The sequence below is a fragment of the Aristolochia californica genome, unplaced genomic scaffold (genome assembly GCF_029961685.1).
Source record: "Aristolochia californica isolate CCGP_79_NKW_82.1479 unplaced genomic scaffold, dmAriCali1.0.hap1 SCAF_16, whole genome shotgun sequence".
Taxonomy (NCBI): Eukaryota; Viridiplantae; Streptophyta; class Magnoliopsida; order Piperales; family Aristolochiaceae; genus Aristolochia; species Aristolochia californica.
In genome coordinates, this window is record NW_027181837.1 from 14987859 (window position 1) to 15009523 (window position 21665).

The window sequence follows — 21665 nt, forward strand, 5'->3', positions numbered from 1 at the left end:
AAGTATATTTTTTAGTTTTATTTATTAAAAATTTGTTTTATGATTACAGCCCGAGAAGAAGATTGTGGAGATAATGCTACCAGTTACATGATTTTTCATGTTTTTCTCATCATGGTAATTTTAATATTTTTAACTACATTAAGTAACTAGTAGTGGAAGAATTTTTTTTATCTGACAATAATAAGTTTTATTTTTTTGTTTTCGTCATTGGTGGAAATTTTGCTCATGCGGAGACTTAGTATATTTTTTTCTAATATGAAGAGAAAGAACTATAATTTATAAGTTTATACTAGATTTATAGTTTTTATTTGGTGATTGTAAATTGATATTGATATTTTATTTAATTTTTTTTGTAGTTAATTATTATATAAAGTTTATCCATAATACTATACAGTATTTATGAAGTATATAGACAATTTTATGTAGGTATTATATACATAGGTAATGTCCAATTTTAAGTAGAGGTTATGTTCAATTTTATGTAAAATGTATACATAATTTTATATACAATTTATTTGACATATATTTTTTGAAAAGTTTTAAATATATGTTGGAGTTTGAACTTGGTTAAAATTATTGGGTTGGAGCTTAGATAACAATTTTAGGCTCAAGGATTACCTCAGCTCGAAATCGAATTCAAAATATTTAAATAAAAATAAGCTCAAACACAGTGAGGTTGAGCGTGCTATATGCCACCCGTACGACAAAAAAATTCTTTTTTTCCGGATAATTTGAATTTATGAGGTATGCGAGATTGTGTGAACCATTGTAGCAAGGAGAATGAAGCTGGGTAGCGTCACGGTGAGCGGGAGCCCGTGTGGGATTGTTCTGCCCGCATTTCTCCGGGGCGGCGCTAACCTTCGACGTCGATGTTCTGCTGCCGTTTCTTCTTCTTTGTCTTCGGCTTCTTCAGGTAGTGCTAATGTCATGTATCTGTCTGGTTTTCTCTTCTTGTTTAGTCATCTCATCTCTTGCAGTTATAGCAACAGAACACGAATCTACGCCCAGTATCTAAGTAGCAACTCTATCCATACTTTTCCGTTATCGAGCATTTATCGCTGTTTCTATTTATTTGTATAGTGGATATGTCTGTGCCTCATGTGCAGCTTCTACGTATCATTGTGAACCTGTTGTTTGTTGCAACTTAATTCGTAAGACGTACAGAAAATATGTTGGTCAAAACATCTTTCAGTTGTTAACATATTGCAATCTTTGATAGAAGAAAATGGGAAGAACAAAGGATCTAAAGGTTTAGGAATATGACGAGTAAGCCTAGTTGCTAACGACTTAGGATGTAAAAGTTTCCCTGGGTTCTTAGCCTTTTGACAAGAAGGTTTTAAGGCTCATCCAATGCCAGCTCTTCACATGGATGATTAATCCTTCTCTTATTGTTATCTATCTATATCTATGTCTTACATTCCACTTTACTGTAAAAGCCTTAATCCAAAGGGTTTGAAGATTTGCTTTCAGATAAATTTCGTACAAATTTAATTCCTATACGTACTAATTTCTTTTATAATGGGATCTCCTTTAACTTAAATTTGAGGTTTAAGAATTTGTTGTCTGTATGTTTACTCAAATATCTAAAAAGCTTTGCTTTGGAAAGGTTTTACCTGATGCTGCACCAACTCCCATTTGTGCCATTTGGTTACTATGGAGGCTTTAAGATACAAATTTCATGAATTATTGACGAGACTTTCCATTGATATTAGTTATTGTAAGAATAGCTGGTTCTTGCAAACACCTATTTGAGGAAGAAACTGTATAAATATTTGCCAAATCAAACATAAAAAAAAGGTATCCAAATAAGAAAGAAAGATATGGAGATGTAAAGATTTTTTTATTTGTGGAACAATTTAGATTAACAACTCAAAAACAAAACAAGGTAGCCAAATCATTGTTGGTTCCATTCTTAATCATTAATTTATTCCTTAAATGCAAACTTAGAGATCAGAGAACATGGTTAAGAGACTCTTCGAGAGTGCTTTATCAATACAGCCTTGATAGACATTAAAACCAACTCACCCTCTAAAAAGACAACATCAAAACCAACAATATGTCCTTGGGGTATAGTGTGTGATGTCACTTGGAGTGACCAGTTCACTCGCTTGCCCTGAAGTTTACTTACTTGTCGTGGAAAGGAACAGAGGTGAGTAAGATTGCTATGAGGTGTATAATGACGAATAAACTGGTGGCTGTTTTGGAAACCTGGGTATTTGGCTTGAGATATTTGGGACCCCAATGTCTGTCCTTTTTTTGTTTTTTTGTAGCCATATTGCTGCCCCTGTAAACTCTGTGAGGTTGAGAATCTCTTTGAACAGTTGGAGCAGGATATTGACATCAGTTCCTTGTCTCTGTCTGGAACATCTATGGTTTTTTGATGGGCAAGATCTGAAGGATCAATTGGACAAGGGAAAGAAGTGAAAGAAGGTAAAGCAAGAATAACAGAGCTTTGCATTGGGGATGAAGGGTATGGTCATTGAATCTGTTGCTTAAAATCTGGTAATGGTGGAAATTGGAGAGAATATCTCATTGGTTTTTCCATCTTCCTGATCCAACTGAAAAAGGTTGATATAAAGCCTCACAAAAAGAGAAAGAAAATTTCTCTTTATTATTAATGAATCAAGAGAAAAACTGTAATATAATGACATATATCTCTCTAAGAGAGAGAGATTAGATCTGTTAGCCAGCTTGTTTTTGTTTTTGTCTTTTCATTTTTGCCACTTTCAATTGCTTTATGTTAAACTACTTTAGTTCTTTCATTAAGATTTTTCAGGAAGGTAAGCTGAAAGTATCTTTATGAGTTTGAATGGTGATAACTAAAATCCTTATTTTTTCTAAGCAATCAAGTTAATAACTGGATGGAGGATTGTTTATAACTTCACTTGGAATGAATTGCAGGTCATGCATCATTCATTAATAGTGTTGCTGCAATTCAACCTCCAGAGCATCTAAATTATTTGTTAAACATGCTTCGTGCAAAAGGTGGGAGTTATTTTGCCTCTTATTGTAACTTTTTAGACTGCAGTCGTTGCTAAGTTGTTCTTTCTTTGACTGATGATGCTGATGTTCGAGCTGCTGCTCTACTTCCTCTGGATTCAATTGCTTGTCTCAAGCATTTGTTTGGCTTTTTCATTTTAAGCATGCCGTATGTTTTCAAAAGTTATGTTGTAGCATAACTGTTGGTATTATCTGTAGAATTTGATGAACCAGATATTAAAGCAGAGAAAAATACGGAAGAACCAGAAGAGGCTTGGAGGACTGCCGCAAGGGAAGTCCTCTATTGGATAGGGTTCAACTTTGCCTATTACTCTTTTATGTATCAGTTAAGTGGAAAATTACATAAAATGACTAAAATATTCCTAATTATACAATAAACATAGCTGAAACTCATAAACTAGACCAATATACTATGCAAATTTTAAAAACTAACATACTAAGGGTGGGAGAAGCAGTCTAACTACCACAACTATAAAATAAAAAGACAAAATAACCCTTAGGGGCTACAATCTAACATTCTCCCTCAAGTTAGAGCATATATATCAAACAAACCCAACTTTTTACAGAAGGGTAAGAATTCTTGTTTCCTTAGGGCTTTAGCGAAGATATCTCCAAGCAGATAAATGGACTTGATATAAAGAGTTGTAATTGTTACTCATCATTCCATCTTGAATGAAATGACAATACTTCTATGTATTTGGTTCACTCAAGTAAGATTGAATTGCTGGTATTGTAGATAGCTACTTGGTCATCACACCACATCTCCATTGGATCCTTTGCTTCAAAACCATATTCATTTGTGAAAAATTGCAGGAGAACAATGTTAGGCAAGATTACGGTTTAGAGATCCTTTCTGCTATTTATAACTTCTAAAATATTCAAAATTACGTTAATCTCCATGCAACTTGTAAACCTTAGGAGTTTACTTTCTATCGGTCCCCCTCAACTTGGGGTGTATAACTTCAGCTTGTAACAAAATGTATTACAATCTCCATTTTAAACCCCAAAAAAAGAAAACACAAAATTGGTCTTTAAAATCTGCAACTTGAGTTTGACACGATGGAGCAGTGGAGAGTGATGCGATGGAAAACTAGCTGTGCTGATGCCGAACATGGCGATCAATGAGGAAACTTCCGTGCATGGCAGTGATAGTCATAATGGTGATGATTGATCATATATTGATATTATTCATTGGAATGATACGTATGTTGTAAAAATCACTTTAAAAACTGTTAATAGGAAAGTTTTTGTGCATCCAGATTGTGGGTTTAAATGATATCATCCAACAATTTTTGGTTCGGTCATTCAATTTTCTGATCAGAATATTGCAGTCACAAGAAATTCTTGTATGTGAAATCACGGAGACATAGGAAAGAGGAGCAAGCCATGGGTGGAGGCTTCCATTGGGGTTGTTGGATGGCTTCTTTAGTGAAGGCAAGGGCATGGCTTTTGTTCTCAGATCTGTTGCCTTCTTTGGCGAGAGTATTGACGTGGTTTGTCTAAGTTGGTTCTATGTTAGCTCCATTCACTAAATTAATCTCTAGCATCTAGAAGAGCTAGTTTACGGTCTAGATGATAAAATTTTCTCTATCTTGAATAGTGGCCTTAAGGTTGTTGAGCTGAACTTCAATATGGTCAAAACAGGTAGTTGACCCACTTATATGTTGCCTGACGTTGTCCAATTTGGTAGATAAATCTTCTACTTGTTCTTGTGAATGTGTTTCAGGTGCCATCTCAATCAATAATTTGCAATAGTAATGGTGGACTTGACTTTCGTCTTCTGCTGCTTATATCTTCTTTCAGCACAACTTTTCTTTTCTGCAATGTGATTCTTCCTGTAGGAAAATTGGACGAAGAAGATTTTTTGCAATAGAAAGTAGCTCACCATTTTTCAGTATAATTTGTAATTTATAGATCTTTTTTTATGGTGAAAATTGCTTGGTCCCGTCATTCATGACCTTGTTTTTGCTGGACCTTCACTGCTTTCGAAGCTGATTTATTTTTGTAGAAAAATCAAATCAATGAGATGTTTGTTTCCTTGGAAAGTAAACTTTTAAAGGGATTTTTAGAAAGGTATAAAATGTAATTTCAAGATGTGTTCTTGATGGCTCAAATTGTTAGTTGACTAAAGCTTTATTTCTGCATGACTATCACTGCTTTTTGTGCCAATTTTTCTTTTTAGATAAATAAAATTTATGAAATATTTGTTGACTTGGACAGTAAACTCGTTAGGACTCAATTTGTGCAGGCAAACTTGTGTTCTAGACTAGGTGACACAAACAGTAAGTCTCCAGATAGTTCAGAACTTCATACGATCCTCATAGGATCACAATAGCACACGATAACTGCTTTAGATAGAAACAAAAGCCATTAACCTTTAGCCCTTTGAGTTCAATCATCAGATGGTAGTTGAGAAAAACTGTCCTAGATGAAGTTGCAGATTTGAGGAAGAGAGAATCGACCTTAAGCTTGGATTTGTGGATCGAATTGCTCTGATACCACTGTTAGGTTGAGCCTGGTTCCATCCAAAATGACTAGCCACTTAGGAGGCTTATTGCTCAACCTAATAACCCAATTATTTTTTTTAACATTTCTTAATGTGAGACTTTTTTTCACTCAACAACATTAATATTTTTTTATTCAGGATGTGATAATTCCAAGTTGGTAGGTCCACTTATGTGTATTGCATTGTTGTTGGAGGAAATTTAGTAATAAAGAGTTTCTCAAACAAAACAAAAAATAGTAATAAAGAGGTAAATAATTATTGCAAGATCCTGTGTTGAAGCTGAGAACTAGACAATGGCATGTGGTTAAATTTGTCATGTGGAATATGGTTTTGATGTAAAGGATGTTGTGGTGATGGAGTGTGATAACTAAACAATCATCTTCATTGCTAACAATCTAGTTTTCTTTAAAAGAACCAAACATGTAGAGGTTGATTGTCATTTTATTTGAGAAGTAGTGATGAGTGACAATATTACAACACCCTATATCATTTTTGTAGATCAGCTTAGAGATGTCTTCACTAATGGGATAAATTGTGTCATTTTTTTTAAATGATGCTGATTTTTATTAAGGCAAAAGCTCAAAAGAGCAATTTATAGAGGGGGGAAGCCTTCCTCAACAATAAAAGATTGTTGGGAAGTTCCGAATTTATTAGCCAAAGAGTTGGTTGATCTAGGAATGCGATTCCAATTACAATGGATATAAGATACAATGTCAGCAATACTATCTGTGATGGACCAATGGCGCCTGGGAGGAGCTCTTTGGAACACCAACTAATAACAGTCTTCGAGTCGCCTTCAATGATTAACTTGCCATGGAGACGATCCTTGAAGATTTGGAGGCCGAATAAAAAAGCACTAACTTCAGCAATATTAGTATTGGCAATGCCCACCAGACCAGCATAAGAAAGTATTGGCAATGACCACCATTGTGACTTCTGAAAACACCGCCTGCTCCACTCGACCCAGGACAACCAATAGCACTACCATCAAAATTGAGCTTAATGCAGTCACAAGGGGGAGGATCCTAGATGGCCATACTCGGAGTTCTGTAGGGGGCATATGGGCGATCGAGCTCCAATTTTCCCGAAGGGAAATACCCGATAGAGCAGCAAATTTCTTCCTTGTATGAAGCCAGCTCGAGATGAGGCCAACGACATGAGAAGTCGTGTTGTTCGGGGTGCAAGCTTTTGAGTTGAATCTCTGGTTATTTCGCTTGAGCCAAATGCACCACGGAACATGCGCAAGATAGGCCAAAAGTATTAACTTGCCCAACCGAGGAAGGTGAGTCCCTCTAACCATCTCAAAGGTGCCAAAGAGGTCCTGATGTAGCCCCACTTGGAGCCCAATCTTCTGAAAAATCTTCATCCAAACTTGCCATGAAAATCCACAATATAAGAGGACATGCTGGACTGTCTCATCATACTCACTACAAAAGGGACAAGAAAAATCAGGGACAGTGAAGCCTCTTCTATGAAGGTTGTCAGAAGTAAGAATTTGTTCTCTGATGGCCGACCACACGAAAAATTTGACTTTGCTTGGCGTTGAGAGTTTCCAAGTCAGATTTGCCTTATACTCATGTACATTGTAGTCTTGCTTTCTGATATGAGAGTAAGCAGAAGTAACAATGAATCGGTCATTAATGTTGGGCTTCCAAATCAGCTTGTCAACTGATTGCTCCCGGATAGTAGAATTGTTGAGTCTGGTAAGGAGATAGCAAAAAGCCGACAATTCCTCATCATTTAGTCCCCGGCGGAACGGGAGACTCCACGACTGATCTCTCCATGAATCATCCACAGAGCAAGAGAGGTCTCTACCCACCCTAGTCAACCCCGTGAAGTCCTGCAAGAGGGATCGGGACCACACCATTCATCCGACCAGAAGAGTAGGGTCCTTTCATTACCCGTGTGAAACAAAGTAGCATCTCTGAATATTGGAAGGAGCTTAAAAATTGATTTTCATATCAGGGATAGCAGGCGAGCGGCGCCACCCTCTCTCCACCAAGCACCCGAAAACTGAAGGTAGAATTTAACCATTTTCCTCCATAAACTGTTATGCTTGTTGTTGAAGCTCCAAATCCATTTGAGCATAAGAGCTTTGTTCATTTCCCTCGTAGGCCGGATGCCTAATCCTCCCCTATTATGAGGCATGCAAATATCCTTCCAACTAACCAAATGGTATCTGAAGGTGTCTTCTGATCCTCTCCAGAGAAATCGCCGACAGATGGCATCAATTTTGGAGCATACGGAGGCCGGACAGTGCATGAATGATAACAGATAATTTGGTAGCCCTGCCAGACAATACTTGAGGAGAGTGAGACGCTCTGTTGTAGATAAAACCTTACCCCTCCAAGTGGCTAGCCTCTTTTCAAAATTCTCAATGCAGGGGGACCATAGTGACACCGAAGGCCGAGAATCAAAAAGTGGGAGCCCAAGATATGTAGGTGGCATATTTTCCACAGAGTATCCCAAGTAGTCCGCCATATCCCAAAGCCTAGCTGGATCAATGTGGTAGCCAAGAAGAGTGGTTTTTCCCCAGTTTATGTTTTGAATGAAAGCCAATTCAAATAATCCCAAAACAGTACACAGTTTTCTTATCTGTTCCATAGTACCAACCCCAAAACAAATAGTATCATCTACAAACTGGAGGATTGGTATATCAAAGGTTGTGCATTTTGTCGTGCGGAGGAGCCATCCCATGTTCTTGGCTGAGTAGATCAAGGAGGATATATATTCTGTTACCATGTTGAAGAGCAAGGGGGAGAGGGGGTCTCCCTGTCTGATTCCCCTGGTTCCCTTAAAATACCACAAACTGTTCTGTTGAGAAGAACGGAGTAGTTTGCAGAGGAGATGCAAATTTGGATCTAGAAGCGCTATTTTTCCCCGAATCCCATCTTCCCCAGGAGGGTATCCAGAAACTTCCAGTTAACTCTGTCAAATGCTTTTTCGAAGTCTAGCTTGAGGATGAATCTGGGGAGCTTGAGAACCTTGAAATGATGTCTAAGTTTATGATATGCCATGGCCGAATCAAGAATGTATCTTCCCTTAATAAAAGCACTCTGGCCATGGTGAATGGCAATATGGAGGACCGCCCTGAGTCGACTAGCAAGGAGGCGCGCAATCACCTTATATGCACTGGTGGTGAGACTGATAGGCTAGAAGTTGGATGGGAGATCTGCCCCATCTTTTTTAGGGATGAAGGCAATGAAAGAGGCTCCAATGCCACTATATCTGATGCTATGCTGATAAAAGGAGTGGGCCATGCCGGAAATGTCGTCTTTGATGAAGGGCCAGTAATGGCGATAAAATTCCCCGTTGAATCCATTCGGGCCCGGAGCACGATCCAGAGGAAGACCAAGGGCTGCAATTTCAATTTCCCGGCTGGAGAAGGAGAGCTCGATGAGGCTAGCTGCAGTTAATGGAATAACCTGGAGTTTAACCCTTTAGAAGAAAGGGCGGACTGGCTAGTGATCAAAGTATAAATCTACAAAAAAATTCACCAGTGAGTCAGAAATAAGGGTTCGGTCCGAGGTGGTCTCACCGTTGACGCTGAGCATGGTGATGTGGTTGGCCCTTCTTCTTGCAGAGGCGACTGCATAGAAGAATTTAGTATTAGCATCCCCATCGGAGAGCCATTTGAATCTTGCACGTTGCTTCTAGCACTAGCTCACTGTGGGTGAAGGACTGCAATTGCCCTTGAAGGGCATACCTCTGAGAAACTTCTGGAGAAGAGAGGCCTCTCGACTGGCTATCTGAGCAAGGACATTGGCTCTCACAGCCGAGGAAGAGGCCTTCTTATCAGAGGCCCAAGACCGCAGCAACGGCTTCAACATCTTGAGCTTGATTGGGAAGGTCCACCTGCTCGGGTCAGCAATGGTCATATTCTCCTAGAAGGATTGGAGAGAGAGATCAAAAGAGGGGTTCGCCATCCAATTATTATTGAATCTAAAATGTGGGGGGGGGGGGGGGGGCAACTGCCAAAATGGGTATCAACCATAATCGGTCAATGATCAGAGACGACTCGATTGAGCACTTTGCTAGAGACATTACTGTAGAGCTGAAGCCAATCGTTGTTGGCTAAGAATCGGTCCAGCTTGGAGAGGGTAGGGAGTTGTCTGCCATTCGACCAAGTGAAGATCTTCCTAGATAGGGTAATCTCATCCATGTCCCAGCTGCCAATAAAGTTAGCAAAAAGCCTCATGGAGGTTATGATTCTCTGGGACGGCGGGGATTTCTCATGGCAGAAGCGAGTAACATTGAAGGCGCCTACAAGCATCAAAGGAATAGGCCACATCTGACAAGTCATCAATAGATCATCCTAAAAGAGGTGGCGCTCGTGGTGTCTAGTAAGGCCGTAGACACCAACTAGGCACCAAATGTTCCCTGAACCTTTGTCTCACAACTTGATGCCAAGGGAGTAAGAGCTACAACAACGATCAAGCACCTCGATAGTATTGCTGTCCCACATCAGTAGGATGCCGCCAACTGATCCCATTGTATCCACTGAAGCCCGGCCGGGCTCCTTCAGGTATCACAACTCTCGGATATATCCAAGGGGAAGAGAAGTCGCTTTGGTTTCTTGGAGAACAACAACGTTTGCCTTAGTAGAGGCAAGGAGGGCCCGCATGGAGGCGCGACGACGCAAGGACCCAATTCCACGAACATTCTAGGAGAAAATAATCAATGGTCATTTTTCTTTTTCTAGGAGATGGGTGGTTATCTCCTGGGAGAGGCTCCGTGAAGACCGTGCCCATCACCTTAGCAAGTTCCACTATCTGGGCCCAGGTTTCTGGGTCGTATTTGTGTTGTTCTGATTGGAGAACAGCCACAAACTTTTGAGCTCTTTCACCCGACTCTGGAAGGATGAAATCTCCCGTCTCTGGGTTGCGGGGGTATCGAGTGGTGGCACTGGGTCCTCCCTGTAGAAGCTGTCTCAGTTGGCCTCTAGCTCGGCGTTGGTAGGTGACAACGGGAGGAGGAGAAATGTTTTGCTTGTGACCACGAGGAGTACGCTCTCCAGTTTTGGACACTCTGTCGGAGAGGTAATTTTCGGGGTGGGGATTTCTTGGAGGTGAAAGAGGGGGGGGAGTCCATTATCTAGGGGGAAGCTTGTGGAGTGTGGGGGCTATGGGGACGATTTATAGGGGGACACGTTGGGGTTTCAATGGGGAGGGAAAGTGAGGGTGAGGTTATTTCTGGAGTTAAGACAGGGGAGGGGGGGACTGCAGTTGGAAGTTTTGAGTAGGTTTTGTCTGGGCCAGGGGTATTTTTTGTGGGGGACTGGGGTGGGTGGGTGATGTGTCGGATAAATGGGAGGGAAAGTCGAGGAGGAGGGGGGGGGGGGGGGGGGGTCAGTGAGAATAGGTCCCATGCCTGCTATAAAGCAGCTTGGGGGGGAGGGGATCGATTCCACTGGGGGGAGGGCGCGCAGAGTCCAAAGGTGCTATTCCCAAAGCATTGACTAGCAGTGTTGTTTCCTGAGGCTTGATGATTTCAGGGACCACATCTCTAAAATCATCCATCTCAGCAATGTTGATATGGATCCAGTACTGCGCTTTATCCACTATAACACATCTGAAATATTGCCCTTCACACGGGTGAAGAGGATTGATGAGGATCCGGGCCTCATCCAGACGGTGTCAGTGCTCCATGAGTGGGTCCAAAGCAATGATGGAGCCAAACTCAGACACCACTCTCGAGAAAACCGCGTTCTGCCATAGCTCGGCAGGAAGCCCTGTAACAGATATCCATTGGCCGCACTGGCTGGAGGGTGCCGAGGGGAGCCACTCTGAGAGCCTGATGATGCCTGAGGTGGTGTGGGGTATGAGGGCAAGAGCCGCAAAAGACTCCTGCTGGGTTCTGAAATAAACAAACAAAGTTTGGGGATTGAGATAGGAGATTTTGGGAGTGTAAGGGAGGTGAAGTTCGTTAATCAGCCAGTGAAGAATGCTGGATTTGATGATGCCGGGGGATGTTTGGACAAGAATGGAGCGACTCAAAATTCTCTACCTGTCACGGAGAAGGTTTGGTGGGATTTGGATGATTTCGGATGTTGCTGTGGGGGACTGAGTGGTTTAGGGGAAAAAACTGTGTCATTTTGTAATCAAGCCAGAGTTTTTTAATGTATATACCTCTAACCAATGGAGTTTTTAGTTTTCTTCCTGCAGCAACTTCCTAAGCCCTCTACTCTCTTCCCCCTCTTTATCTCTCCCTTGTCAAGCTACTTAATTCTTGAATTCTACAGTTGTCAATCTTATCTCTCCTTTCTCAAGCTACTTAATTCATGAATTCTACAGTTTGTCAATCTATGTGGTAGGTGAGTCATTTCTTTGTAGGGCTAATACTTGGAGGCTTTTATTGTCATTCTTGCAGGAGAGATTGTTGTATTGCCTGGAGACAGGCAAGGGTTGATTCCTCTTGCAATCCCTCTATCAGAAAACCAGTCAGGTCCAGATTAAATGCATTGTCATTCATTACAAAAAATTTAAACTATACGGTGATTCTTTTCTCAGTATTGCAGCTAATTTTTCTTATCAGCAAAGTCTATCTTGTGTGGCAGGTGTTCTGACTGCATTGCTGCGATGGCCCACGGCTCCACCTGGGTATGAGTAAAATTTCTGATACCTGTTGTAATTTTTTGAAAAATTTGAATGTTTATTACTAGAATGGTGCTTCTAGAATTCCATATATCAGTTTTGATGAAGCTGTTCCTCAACCACTTTACACAGGATGGAGATGCCTGTTGTAGAGGTTCGTAAGCATGGAGTGTGGCTGTTAGCTAAAAGTGTAAGATACACTAAAATGAGGATGACTTCCATTGTTTTTAAGGAATTTGACTTCCATTGTTATATATTATATTCACTTATGATACTTCAATTTTGGTCATGTGTAAACAAGTAGGTTGACCAGTATATCCATAGGCTTCTTGTTGAAGAAGATGCAAAGCACTGTGATGATAGGAATGGTAAGCTGTTTGAGGCTTCATCTGTTGCTGGTGAAAAACTTTATAAAATGGGTGATTTTGCAAGGTCTCAGATTTCTAATGTGGAGGTCTATCTTCTGAAGAACGTGAGTAATTAGTATAATAGTTTAATTACCAAGAGCTCTATGCGGGCAAACTAAATTCTTTGTTACACGCACTCAGGTTGGTTTGTTTCCTGATGTATTGGAGCGTAAAGTAACTCAACATCTGGAGAAAGGAGACCATGTGAGGTTTATCCACTTCATGATTTTGGGTTATCAAATCCTCTACATTATATGTTGTCAGCTTCACTGTCTTGTTGCTTGTTGCTAGGTTTCTGCAATGGTGACAGGAGAGTTCTATGCAAAGGGTCACTTTCCTGGATTTGCACGGCCTTTTGTGTTTAATGCAGAGGTTTTTCTGAAGTTCGTAGAAATTTTTCTTAAAGCATAAGCTGCCTTTTACCTCTTTCTAAATAGCATTTGGGTGAAATACAAGTGGCAAATGGAACTTTTTGTCATTATGTTGAAGTTTCTCTGATATATCCTTGACTTTGTTCTTTCCGAGTTTTTTTTTCTAGGGTTGGACGTAAGATGGAAGCAAAAGATGCTGCAAGGGCGGCACTGAAATCACCATGGTGGACATTGGGTTGCAGATACCATGTATTGGTTTCTCTTGTCGCTTACTTTGCCTAGTAGTTAATGTTTACCCAACTTAAGGTGCAGTGAAGTAACATAAGTTTGCCTTTTCACATCATGTATGTGACTGTGGCTCTCCCTTTGGGATATCCAATGCATTGGCACAATGTGAAAAAGGGAATTCCTTCTATAACCTGAAATTGACTGAATTTGAATCACTTAACATGAGCAGCTGAAAAAACCATATAGCAGTTCTTGTCCAACCGGTAAAATTCATTGCTTGTACAGCATAAACACACAAAAGATGAGATTTTTGCCACTTGACTGTGGTTTCTGCAGCTGTAGAAGCAGCCTACACTTGGAATTCTACTCATGTGCAACCTCAAGTTGGGTAAACTTGAAATAACTCTTCCACAAATTTCAACCATTCTATTTTGTTCAGGATGTGGCTACAATTGCTGAATGGGAGGATGAGCAAATTGAGTATATAAAAGAGAGGGTGACTGAAGAGGGTAGACAAGAGGACTTGAAGAAGGGAAAACCACTTGCACAGGTATTCACAACTAGCCATGTCATTTTTCTTATCAGTTTTTCGAGATTTCAGCGAAGGATTGAGGAGATAATTTTGAGTGTATTGACTAGGAAAGCCATGAAAGCTCTATCTGGACTTTTATCTTCCTCTTCACAGTTCATATCTGCTTTATCTTGAGCCACTTGCACCTGTGATTATATTAATGATTTTCAGGAGATTCTTTGAGTTGCATATTTTAATTTTCTTTTGTTTTTTTTTTCAGCACTTTGACTATTGTTTATTTTCTCAGATTGCGTTGGATCAAGCTGCATTTTTGCTGGACTTGGCATCCATAGAAGGGACATGGACTGATTATGTGGAGCAAATTGCAGAATATTATAAGGAGGCTGGACTTGATGAAATGGCAAGATTCGTTCTCTACAGAGATTCATGAGTTCATTCTTTGTTTTACAACAATTTAGTTCTATGAGTTGGGGAAGACTTTTGACTTGCAGGCCGTTCAGCCATTGTTTTTGTATTCTACAAGCTCTAGGAGCTTGGCTTGCAATCGACCAAGTCGAGTCAGCTCAAGTTTGGTGCAATTGCATCGTATTATTTCAAGTTTTTTGAAAGTATGTTGTTAAGCTAAGTATGAAGCCCTACAGTTTATTTCCATGTACATTTTTCAGTTGCCATCTTAATACTTTTTGTATAATGCTCATTAACTTGACCACGCATGTGTACTTGAAAAGAAAACAAAAAAAGCTTTGACCGCTAAAGACAATCAATAAAACAATTAAATGATGATTTTTTTCCAAAGCCAAATTTTCTTTACATAAAGTTGTAATGAGAGAAGTTAAACTTCTGATTATGAACTTTTAAACAGAAATGAAATTCATAAAACTAAAACGGAAAATGCACTTCTCGTGATGGTGATCAATTTTCAGTGATTGGACATGTTTCGTCTATCGTAAAGGCTCGTTGATGGTAACATCCAGGCGGCTTTCTGCTAGACCAGATCCAAACTTAAACTCCTTCTTTCCATCAAGGAGGAGAGGTTGTAACTGTTACCAGTTACAACTAACGACTACCATCCACACAGGGTAACTACCCAATGAATGGGTCAGTTAGGCGATTGGTTGTGGAATTGACTAACATTCTCCCACTTGACCCATTCGCATACTTATTATGTATCATTGAGTATGGATACATCTTCAAGAATGCTTCTCACGGATATAATATCCTTATACTCAACCAAAGAAGATTAAATTACATGAATCGTGGTGGTAAGTCCTTTAGTGCAAGTATTACCTTCCATGTATTATAATGTAACTGTTTCCATTGAATAAGAACCTTATGTTGCACATTTATTTATGAATGAACTTCCAAATGCTCATTCAAGATCATCTTTTATTGTCATTCTCTAAACTTTATGTATACAACCAAATAAGAGAAAACAAAAATGAACTTAATGGAGTTTTTCAATTGACAAATTGTGATACAAACATAAAGAGAATCTCAATTACATAAATTACATAATAGAACTAAGTCTCATACGTTCAATATGTCCCTTATAAGCAATGGGTGGTAGACCTTTTGTCAACGGATCAACAATCATTAGTCCGGTGTTGATTTGTTCCACAACCACTTTGTTTGTTTTGACATGTTCTCGAACAACTAAAAACTTATGTCAATATGTTTACTACGACTTCCACTCTTATTGTTCTTGGCCAAAAACACTGTTGCAGAATTATCGCAATAAATTCTTAATGGCTTAGAAATTGTGTTAACAATTTCAAGCCTTGAAATAAAACTCCTCAACCATATAGTCTGTGATGACGCTTTAAAACATACTACAAACTTTGCTTCTGTGGTTGAAGTAGTAATCAACGATTGCTTTGCACTTCTCCAAGAAATGACCCGTCCAGCTAATGAGAAGACGTATCCTAATGTCGACTTTCTCGAATCAAGGCAAGCAACAAAATTAGATTCTGAATATCCAATTACTTCTAGATGATCAAATCATATGTATGTAAGCTTGTAGTTTTTAGTCCTTAAAGGTATCACATGACTTTCTTTGCAGCTTTCCAAATGTCAAAACCAGGAGTACTTTGATATCTGCCCAACATTCTCACTGCATATGCTATGTCAGGTCTTGTGCAAACCTGAGCATACATTAAACTCCCAACTGCGGAAGCATACGGAATTTTTTTCATTTGCTCATTCTCTAAATTATTTCGTGGATCATGTTCCAAACTTAATTTATCACTTTTGACAATAGGTGCAACACAAGATGAACAATTATTTATACGATATATCTCTAGAATTTTTTTGATATAGGTTTCTTGAGATAATCCTAATGTCCCTTGGGATATGTCTCTATCAATTTTTATGCCTATGATATAAGAAGTTTCGCCCATATCTTTCATATCAAGTTTCATTGAGAGAATTGATTAACTCATGAAGTAATCCTAAATCACTTGAAGCAAGTAGAATATCATCTACATATAGGACTAATAAAATTATTTTGCTCCCACTGACCTTATGGTATATACATTAATCCATGATATTCTCCGTAAAACTAAATGAAGAAATAACATCATGAAATTTTAACTACCACTGACGGGAGGCTTGTTTTAGTCCATATATAGATTTCTTAAGTCTACAAACCAAACGATCATTCCCCTCTTAAATGAAACCTTCAGGTTGTTTCATGTAAACCTCTTCTTCTAGGTCTCCATTGAGGAAAATCGTTTTCACATCCATTTGATGTAACTCTATATCATAATGAGTTACTAATGTCATGATTATCCGAAATGATTCCTTCTTTGAAATATGAGAGATGGTATCATGATAATTAATTTTCTTCCTGTTGAGTAAATTCTTTGGCTACAAGTCTTGCCTTATATCTTTCAAAATTGCCTAAAGATTTTCTTTTGGCTTTAAAAACCCACTTACAGCCAATGGCCTTCCCTCCTTTAGGCAATTCAACAAGATCCCAGACTTGGTTTTTATTCATTGAATCCAATTCTTCCTTCATGGCATTATTTCATAATGTGGATTTATGTCCACTCATGGCCTGTGAAAACGTAATAGGGTCATCTTCAGACCAATGTCCATGTCAGACTCTTGAAGGTACACTTCATACTCTAAAAAAATTATAGGTTTCTTAACTCTTGAAGATCTTAATGGTACTTCAACATTTTCAGGTTGAGAATGTTGAGTAACTGGATCAATAGGAGTATCCTCATGATGAGATGGTTCTTCAACTATTAGTTGTACTTGAGTAATCGGATCTTGATGATTATCATGAATAACAACCAATCCATGTGAAGTTGTAGGAGTAGGTTGAAAACTTGTTTGCTCCTTAAAAACTAAGTTTCGAGGTTGGGTACTCCCACTAATCTCATCATTCTCAAGGACCTTTGCATTTTTAGATTCGACAATTCTTGTTGAACGAGATGGATTGTAAAATTTGTATCCCTTAGACTTTTCTACATAGCCAATGAAATGTCCACCGATTGTTCTAGAGTATAACTTTGTCTCATGTAGATTGTAAATCCGAACTTCAACTAGATAACCCCAAACATGTACATGCCTTAAACTAGGTTTCCAGCCTTTTTCATAATTCAAACGACATTTTATGAACTGCCTAGGTTGAAACCCACATAGACTATAGTTTTGAGAGCTTCACTCCTCGGAGTTACTAACCATATTCATCACCATGTCCATTAATGTTCGATTTCTTCTTTCAGCCACACCATTTTGAGACGGTGCGCCAGACATTGTGTATTGTGGCACAACACCCTGTTCCTCGAGAAACATTTCAAAAGGACCAAGCAATTGTTCCCTTTCAGTGTACCTTCCATAATATTCACCATTTCTATCTGACCTCACGATTTTGATTTGTTTGCCTAATTGATTCTCTACTTCTATTTTATAGACCTTAAAAGCATTTATTGCTTCACTTCTATCATAAAGCAGATAGAGATACATATATCGTGTATGGTCATCAACAAAGATAATGAAATATTTCTGACCATTGAAACATACATCATAAGGACCTAGAATATCAATGTGTATTATTTCTATGACATCAGAAGTCCTCCTGGCACCTTTCTTGTACTTGTTCGTTTGTTTTCCTTTAATGCAATCCACACATGTACTAAAATCAGTAAAATCAAGAGCTTTAAGGACTCCATCATTAACTAATCTTTTAATTCTATCAATGGTGATATAACCTAATCTCCTATGCCACAACATGGAGGAGTTCTCATTGATAACACTACGCTTAATGCCAACATTAATACCATGCACAATAGTAAGACCGCAATCAAATGTAGGGTTTAAAAGAAGTTTGAACAATCCTTCATCTAAAATTCAATTTCCAACAAGAACGTGGTCTTTATACATTTGAAGGGAATTTCCAAGGAAATTAAAATTAAATCCAAAAGGTGAAAGTTTTAAAACTGAGATAAGGTTTCTAGCAAAAGATGGAACATGGAATGTCTTTTCAAGGTCTAATACAAAGCCAGTATTAAGGACAAGTCTGGAAGTTTCAACCACCTCTACATATGAACCCATCTTGTTTCCTGAATAGATGGAGCATTCACTTGGCGTCGATTTTCGTTGGTTCAAGAAACCCTACGTGGTGTTGGCAACATGGATTATTGTACCAGAATCAATCCATGAAGTGTTATAAAAAACATGAGTCATATTAGATTCAAAACACACTACAGATATGTGATTACCTTTCTTTTCAAGTCAATGTTTAAATTTGGGGCAGGTTTTCTTTATATGTCTTTTTTTCTTGCAGAAGAAACATTTGACACCACCCTTATATTCTTTATTAAGAGACATTTTTCATTCCCTTTCTTAAAAGGTTTATTGTATCGAGTCGTCAAATTCGCACTTTTGATCCTCTCTTGATTCAGCCTGGCTTCCTCTTGTACACACATGGTCAAAAGTTCATTAATTGACCATTTATCTTTATGTGTGTTATAAGAGATTTTGAAGGGTGCATATTCAGACGGAAGCGAGTTAAGTGTGAAGTGGACCAAAAATTACTCGGACATCTCAATCTTCTTCGATTTCAATCTTGCGGCCATAATCCCACATATGCATGATGTGCTCACGCATACCCTTGGTACAAGTAAAATTTTTGGAACACATTTGGGTTATCAGGGTACTTGCTAATGCCTTGTCGAAAGTCTCAAACTGTTCCTGAATAGCTTGAAGATATTCCTTTGCTTTGGCACATTCAGGAATGGATCCACGAATATTCTTCCCAATATGAAACTTAATAAACATCAAACTTAATCGATTAGGTCACTCCCAAAGATCAAATGATGCTTTCTCAATTTGGGTACTGGATTCCATGGGATTCGGAGGTGCATCTACTCAAAGTGCAAAGTCAAGATCCATGCACCCTAATAACAAAAGAATTTTCTCATTCCACTAAATATAATTTTCTCAAGGGGAATAATAGAGGAATCAAAGTTTGGGACAGACAAAGTTTGAAGAACTAAAAAATAGACAACAAACTTACTAAACATGTAATGAAACCAATTTTTTTTTAATATTTACCCATGTAAATAATTCATACAAATACATTAGCATATCATTATAATCTTTCCTGTGGGTTTAGATTATAACACATATGCGATTTATGTCACTTTACAATGGGACCCAAAAATTTGTTTGTAAAGGAATATTCTAGGCATGTGGGCAACTAGAATTTTTTTAAGTATTTCTTTCCCATCATGATTAATTACTTAAATATAATATTTACCCGGTGGGGTTAAATTATTATATCTCCATGATTAATCATATTTTTTTATGTCATTAACTTTATGTGACTAAACTTAATGTCACTAGACATTTTCATAATTAAGAATGTTGTGGCAATTACTCAATTATTCAAATGTATACCAAAAATATGACATAAATAGACTAAAATTGATGTCAATTATTAATTCTTTATATTTAGGTCAACTTAAAATATGCATAAAACCTAAATAAAAAATTTCACAATTGAAAAATTAACAAAATATGCACAATATACAACTATATGTGCCTGCACAATTATTTAATTCATATGAATTAAAAGAGAAATTGAATAAAAACAGATATACTAATTTTACTGCAATTTAAATATGTATAAAATGAGTATCCAACGATAATACATGAAGGTCAGTGGGGCTAATGGTCACTGGGATCAGTATTGTATCCAGTGCGCATGTTCAAATCCCCGTTGGCGCAAATATTCGATTTTGTGAATTGAGTCGACTCAACCTTGACTCGTTATTTAAATGAATCTAAACTTATGTTTCATTTTTTTATTTTTCTACGCATTGGAAGTCGTTTTCAACCTCCAGCCACGCGCAAAGGGGCGATCAATGTCCGTCGACGCATGCACAGAGCTTGGCTCTGTTTTCTCAACGAAAATGAAACCATAATCAGAGAGGAAAACTCTGATACCAAATACTAGACTTCTGATCATGAACTTGTAAACAAAAATAAAATTCATAAAACTGAAATGGACAATGCACCTCCCATCATGGCTATCAATTTCCAGCGATCGGAGATGTCTCGTCTATCGCAGAGGCTAGTTGATGGCAAGCAACCCTCTGCTAGACCAGATCCAAACTTAAACTCCTCCTTTCCATCAAGGAGGAGAGGTTGTAACTGCTACCAGTTACAACCGACGACCACCATTCACTCAGGCAAACCACTCAGTGAATGGGTCAGTTAGACGATCGGTTATGAAATTGTCTAACAAGAGAAACAAAATACTATTTCCAACATCTCTAGTTTTTGTAGACTCTAAAGTGGTTTTGGTTGCCATCTTAATCGTTTATAATTAACATCACATAACTTCAAAGTTGTTAGGGAATAGTCTCACATGGATTAGTGAGTTCAAAGATTTTGAGTTTATTAGTTGAGAAATAGACTTTTTAAGTTGGCTAATCATTTTGGAATGGGTCTTGGATGCAACTTCACGTGGTATCAAAGTACTCATATGTGGGCCTCCACTCAAATTATCCACTTGTAGAGCCACAAAAAGAGGGTTTACACGTGAGGGGGAATGTTAAAGAATAGTCCTACATAGATTAATGAGTACAAAGATCTTGAGTTTATTAGTTGGTAAAGAGGTTTCCTAAGTTGGATAGTAATTTTGGGATGAGTCTTGAACCCAACTTCACAAAAACAAAAAACCGACAAAAAAATGTTTTTGATGGTAAAATTATTCAATTGCAAATTTGTCTCCACGAACTATTTAGAGGCCCTTCCTAATTTGGCATCAATTTTTTTTTCTTCTAGTTGATCACCTTTAATGCACTTCTTAATGCAAATTTGCCACCTGAATTGTATGTCCATAGATATCCATCTTTTTGTTCAATTGTAGGCAATTTTATTTCCAATCATCACATAGAAAAAATAAAACGTTTCGTTATTGATGTTCTCCTAGTGATATTCATTGTCCAAGAGTTATTGCTTGGGAAAATTCACCATCTAATTAGAATTAACAAATACAAATGATTTGAAAGGCTCCTTTAATCACAAACTAGTATTATAATCTCAAATTGCACAAGTTTTTCCGAATCTCTCTCTAAGAGATTTTTCAATCTCCATTTTAGATTTAGATCGATAGATCCCCCATTATATTTTGATATGAGTTCCAGATGAACCATTACACTCAATAAAAATAAATAAAAAATAAATCAACTAACGACTTACAATTTATCTTTTACCCTATCAACTCTATCTCTCTTCTTCTAATACAATTTGTTTTCATGCTTGACTTAAACTTTAAACTTTAAACTTTTAATTTGAAATTCTCAACTCACAACAGTGTTGACAGCGACGTAGAGGCCCCGTGCCTAATGCTATTTGCCTCTATTCAACTTGTGTTGTTGTGACTCGAGAGCTGGACTTAGATTTCTTAATGCTACAATGGAATAGTTTAAGAAGCAAGCAGTCTGAAGCAGACGCTGTACGTTTAGCAAAGTATCTTTCATACTGATTAAAAAACAGAAGAAAAAAAAAAGC

General features: G+C 38.1%; 1 protein-coding gene across 1 annotated transcript; it reads left to right on the top strand.

Annotated features, from left to right (window-relative positions):
- Window positions 1-907: 907 nt before the first annotated feature.
- On the top strand, window positions 908-14323 carry LOC137953543 (protein IN CHLOROPLAST ATPASE BIOGENESIS, chloroplastic). Its single transcript, XM_068800967.1, has 11 exons — window positions 908-913; window positions 2902-2985; window positions 11876-11950; window positions 12063-12105; window positions 12232-12289; window positions 12404-12571; window positions 12648-12710; window positions 12798-12889; window positions 13045-13126; window positions 13545-13655; window positions 13924-14323. Exons 2-11 carry the CDS (start codon window positions 2970-2972, stop codon window positions 14065-14067), a joined length of 852 nt encoding a protein of 283 aa, XP_068657068.1. The 5' UTR covers window positions 908-913; window positions 2902-2969; the 3' UTR covers window positions 14068-14323.
- The last annotated feature ends 7342 nt before the right edge of the window (window positions 14324-21665 follow it).